At 36.2% G+C, this 5,342-nt stretch overlaps 1 protein-coding gene across 1 annotated transcript; it reads left to right on the forward strand.

Moving 5' to 3' along the window:
* Positions 1 to 2,555: 2,555 nt before the first annotated feature.
* On the forward strand, positions 2,556 to 4,116 carry LOC145718324 (3-hydroxy-3-methylglutaryl-coenzyme A reductase-like). Its single transcript, XM_081809819.1, has 3 exons — positions 2,556 to 2,931; positions 3,583 to 3,694; positions 3,971 to 4,116. Exons 1-3 carry the CDS (start codon positions 2,767 to 2,769, stop codon positions 4,060 to 4,062), a joined length of 369 nt encoding a protein of 122 aa, XP_081665945.1. The 5' UTR covers positions 2,556 to 2,766; the 3' UTR covers positions 4,063 to 4,116.
* The last annotated feature ends 1,226 nt before the right edge of the window (positions 4,117 to 5,342 follow it).

Consider the following 5,342-nt stretch of genomic DNA (forward strand, 5'->3'; position numbering starts at 1 on the left):
TTGATATGTATTTTTAGTTGGTTCGTTTTCTGGAACATTGATGCTAGTTGATCCTTTAGACCAGTTTGTAGGATTTTGTTTCTTGTTTTTGAATATAAGAAAGATGTTATGTGATAGAAAACTATCCTGAGGGGCGCCTGGGTGGCTCAGTCGTTAACGTCTGCCTTCGGCTCAGGTCATGATCCCAGGGTTCTGGGATCGAGCCCCGCATTGGGCTCCCTGCTCTGCAGGAAGCCTGCTTCTCCTTCTCCCTCTGACCCTGCTTCTCCCTCTCCCACTCCCCCTGCTTGTGTTCCCTCTCTTGCTGTGTCTCTCTCTGTCAGATAATAAATAAAATCTTTAAAAAAAAAAAAAAAAAGGAAAACTATCCTGAAAATCTAGGCTCTTATGAGGCTTTTGGTTATAATGAAGTAGGATTCAAATCTAAGATATGATTAATACTCTCCAAAGCTTTAAGTCCAAGTCCCTGCTCATTTAATAGAAACTATTTTTGTTATTGTTCATTTTTGGAAGCAATGTATAGACTGTAGCCTCGCTTCCCTACCCCATTCCCCTTTAATATGTTCCCTGAATGCTCTACATTCAGCCTTTAAACGGGGGGTGGAGGGGTGTGCTAGCAGGTGGGCAGTTATATTTATATCTTGTTGGCTTAAAGTCATTTTTAGGTCTATTTCAAGATGGATCAATAAAATACATGCTACTGTAGTTTATGAGTTTATTTTTAATTAAGCAGGTATTTGTTGAGCAACTGCTGTGTGTGGGTGCAAGGTTCTGGAGGATAAAATGAGGAACAGGGCTCAGGGAAGAAGGTTGAAAAAGCATGAATAAATAGGCAGATGCATGCCACATTTATAGAACTTAGTGACTGCTAGCCTTTTAAAATTGAGACCCACAGTAAGTAATACATGTTATGTTGGAACTATACACACTCATATATATATATATATATAGTTTCATGAAACATCAAGTTTTAAGAAATAATACCTACTGGGGCACCTGGGTGGCTCAGTCGTTCAGCGTCTGCCTTCGGCTCAGGTCATGATCCCAGGGTCCTGGGATCAAGCCCCACATTGGGCTCCCTGCTCTGCAGGAAGCCTGCTTCTCCCTTTCCTGCTCCCCCTGCTTGTGTTCCCTTTCTTGCTGTGTCTCTCTGTCAAATAAATAAATAAAACCTTAAAAAAAAAAACAAAACCTACCTATACTATATTCTTACAGCTATTTTTTTCTATTTTATTTTATTAAACAAGGTTTGTTCTTACAAAATTGATTTCATGATTGAATTGATCCAATGAAAGGTTGTCACCTACAGTGGGAAAGCCAGCTGTCCAGTCGGGGCCTGGTGCAGCTGAAATGGGGAGAACATCGTGTGACACAGTGGGGGATGATGTTCAGGAATTGCTTTGGTTCCTAAAAGCTACTCTTATTTTCTTTCCCTTAACCCTTTAGATAGAGTAACTTTGTTTTTCTTCATTTGTTGCCTTTTAATTTTCTGTCTTCAATAAATGAGTCATTTTCTTAGTTATTACCACAAATATGAGATTCATTTGAATTCCTGCTAGTGTCTCAATCAGTAGCCTTACTTTTTAAATCTTAATTTGAAATAGATTTTTATGGGTAGTTAAATATGCTTTATTGTAAGCATTAATTTTAATATAAGTAGGTTTACAAGTTCCTGTATTAGAGACCAGTGACTATGTCAGATTTTAAAAAAATCAGAATATCAAAATTATTGTAATTTAGCCAACAGACATGAGGAGGTTTAGTCATGGTAGTCATTAAGGTCAAAATTACCTGTATGTTCTCCAGGGGCGCCTGGGTGGCTCAGTTTGTTAAGCGTCTGACTCTTGATTTCAGCTCAGATGGTGATCTCAGAGTCTTGAGATTGAGCCCTGTGTCAGGCTCCGTGCTCAGTGGGGAGTCTGCTTGGGATTCTCTCTCCCTCTCCTTCGGCCCCTCTCGCTCTGCGTGCGTGCCCTCTTTTTTTCTCTCTCTCTCTCAAATAATCTTTAAAAAAAAAAATTACCTGTATGTTCTGTTGGGAATTTTTGAATGTCATAGACATCTACTTTGGCCAGCCATCCTCTTTTTCCAGTACTGTAGTGGCATTTTATTAGCTGTAAAATTTGGGAAAGACTTTTCTCTGGTGACAGCAAGAGTAGGAAGTTTTATTAAACATCATTTTGCTAGTAACATTATGCCATATGTTAGATGGGATGGAAAAGTGTAATGGACCCCTACCTTTGAGGAGGACACTCAACAAGTAGATTGTTTGGTATTTGCCTTTTGCGTAACCAGAATGGAGAATGTAGAGGGTGCTTATGGGCATTTTATACCAGGGTAATTAGAAAACAGATGTTAATAGTTGTTTCTCACTTTTTTCCCCCTGCTTTATTGCTCTCCTCCTTGGCTCAGATAATATCGTGGGCTGAGATATTTATTTGGTTTCATCATAAATGCTTGAATTCATACAACTTGTAAGAAATAGCTAGTTTTTAAGTTGGTTGCTAGTGACTGATAGAGGATTTAAGTTTTGTGAGTAAAAAAGTAATATCAGAGTCCTCTTATTTTAATTTTATAATTATTTTACGGAACTAATAAGGAACACTGTCAAATAGTGTTATACATATGTATAAGACACTGTGCCCACAAAAGCAGGGTTTACAGTGCAAAATCTTAAAATCTTTTCCTAAAAATACAGTGAACTGTGTACTGAGTGTTCACACTTGATATTCCTTCCTTTCAGGATCCAAGAATTCTGTAACTACAATGTTGTCAAGACTTTTCCGAATGCATGGCCTTTTTGTGGCCTCCCATCCGTGGGAAGTCATAGTGGGGACAGTGACACTGACCATCTGTATGATGTCCATGAACATGTTTACTGGTAACAATAAGATCTGTGGTTGGAATTATGAGTGCCCAAAGTTTGAAGAGGTTTGTGAAATTAATTTGATATTCACTAAATTTCATTTTCAGTTTCTGAAGAGCATTTCCTCTTAGTGACCATATAATCAAAAAAGTTACAAGTAGGGGCGCCTGGGTGGCTCAGTTGGTTAAGCAGCTGCCTTCGGCTCAGGTCATGATCCTGGAGTCCCGGGATCAAGTCCCGCATCGGGCTCCCTGCTCAGTGGAGAGCCTGCTTCTCCCTCTCCTTCTGCCTGCTGCTCTGCCTGCTTGTGTGCTCTATCTCTCTGTCAAATAAATAAATAAAATCTTAAAAAAAAAAAAGTTACAAGTAAAATCTTTTAGTATTCATGAACATACCTCAAATTTCTATTTACTTGTATAGTTTGGAAATACACTTTTTGCCTTCTCTGCATAAAATGAGTGTAATTGACTTTACTTGAGAAAATAATAGCTTTAAAAGTGACTAACAGAAAAATGATTGGCTTTAAACAGATTGTTTAAAAATTGGATTTAATTTTTGATTTGCATGTCTAATATTTTTATTTGACTTGTATTGTGCCTATATTTATATTTTCATGGTAATATACAAACTAATGATACATACAAAATAAAAATTCTTTTAGTTGCTTATTTTAAAAGGTAAAGCTATTGGGATTTTTTTTCTATCTCTTCCAATAGGATGTGTTAAGCAGTGACATTATAATTCTGACAATAACACGATGCATAGCAATCCTGTATATTTACTTCCAGTTCCAGAATTTACGTCAACTTGGATCAAAATATATTTTGGGTAATCATTTTATACATTTAACTTCTTGTGCTATCAAATTTTTGATTTGCTATGGAAATACATAATTTTGTTTGTTCAAATCATGTATATGGAAGTGTGTATATTGCTTAAAGTGCACTGCACGCATTTAGTGATTTCCCAATTGGGAGTAAACATTTTGATATTTAAGATCTTAATCATCGAAAATAATATTTCTTTCAGAATATTGTAGGGGACTGTACGTTATTATTTTTGTAATAAAGGATGATTTTTTCCGTTTGAATTTTGTCATTTTAGGTATTGCTGGCCTCTTCACAATTTTCTCAAGTTTTGTGTTCAGTACAGTTGTCATTCATTTCTTAGATAAAGAATTGACAGGCTTGAAGTAAGTATTTAAAACATAAATACACTTTTTTTCAAAATATATTATTAAGAACTGTTCTTCAAGTTATAAAGTATTATAATATATACATTTTTAAAAGTTTATAGGAGGGGCACCTGGGTGGCTCAGTCGTTAAGCGTCTGCCTTCAGCTCAGGTCATGGTCCCAGGGTCCTGGGATCGAGCCCCGCATCAGGCTCTCTGCTCCGCGGGAGGCCTGCTTCTCCCTCTCCCACTCCCCCCTGCTTGTGTTCCCTCTCTCGCTGTGTCTCTCTTTGTCAAATAAATAAAATCTTTAAAAAAAAAAAAAAAAGTTTATAGGAAATATGGGGAAAATTTTCATGCTGTCATTTAGCTAATGTTAATATCTGTTAACATTTTGGTATATATCCTTTACTACTTTTTTTTTTACATTTAAACAAAAATTCTGAGATCATATAACTTCTTTATGTCTTTATAATTTCTTTATGCCTAATAATAGTTTATCAACATCTTTGCATGTCCTTAATGCTAAACTAAATTATTTGTATTGGTTGTCTAGTATTCCCCTGGGTGAATATATTGTAGTTCATTTACTTAATTCTCTAGGATTGGATTGTTAGGTTATTTAATTTCCTCTATTAATAACACTGATGAATGTCTCTGTGGCTAAACTTGTGTTCATATTCATTCTTAGGATATATTCCTAGGAGTGACACAGTGGCTGTGTTAAGTTTTTAGGGCTTTTGATATTGCCAGCTGTCTCTCCAGAAAACTTGTTCAGTTTATCCTTCCACAAATAGTGATTAGTGTTTAAAAATTGTGTATATCCGCTTTTTTTCCCATGTTAATTCAAGGATATATTTTTTACTTAGGATGATATTTTGCTATAAAATTATCAAAAAGTATTTCTGTGTAAATACATTTACATTTTTTAACATTACAGATATTTTGAGCAATGCATATGTTTAGCTTTCAGGATGTCAAAGGGCAGTGAGTATAAGGTGTACCTTTTAGGCTGCAAAAAGGTATACATACTAAGGAATCGTACAGTGTATGAGGTGGTTGTTTTATTTTAGAAAGCATTTTTATTTTTTTTTAATTTTTATTTTTTTAAAGATTTTATTTATTTATTTGACAGAGAGAGACAGCTAGAGAGGGAACACAAGCAGGGGGATGGGAGAGGGAGAAGCGGGCTCCCTGATGTGGGGCTCGATCCCAGGACCCTGAGATCATGACCCGAGCCAAAGGCAGCCGCTTAATGACTGAGCCACTCAGGCGCCCCTAGAAAACATTTTTTTTTTTTTTTT

Source organism: Leptonychotes weddellii, unplaced genomic scaffold (genome assembly GCF_054177405.1).
Source record: "Leptonychotes weddellii isolate Sample4059 unplaced genomic scaffold, ASM5417740v2 HiC_scaffold_14092, whole genome shotgun sequence".
In the NCBI taxonomy this organism is placed as follows: Eukaryota; Metazoa; Chordata; class Mammalia; order Carnivora; family Phocidae; genus Leptonychotes; species Leptonychotes weddellii.

Bases quoted from the DNA above. Each gene is read 5' to 3' on its own strand.
- LOC145718324 (XM_081809819.1), top strand. From the start codon at position 2,767: ATGTTGTCAAGACTTTTCCGAATGCATGGCCTTTTTGTGGCCTCCCAT. The intron at 2,932-3,582 runs GTTTGTGAAATT...CTCTTCCAATAG, and splicing joins AGTGCCCAAAGTTTGAAGAG to GATGTGTTAAGCAGTGACAT. The intron at 3,695-3,970 runs GTAATCATTTTA...TTGTCATTTTAG, and splicing joins TGGATCAAAATATATTTTGG to GTATTGCTGGCCTCTTCACA.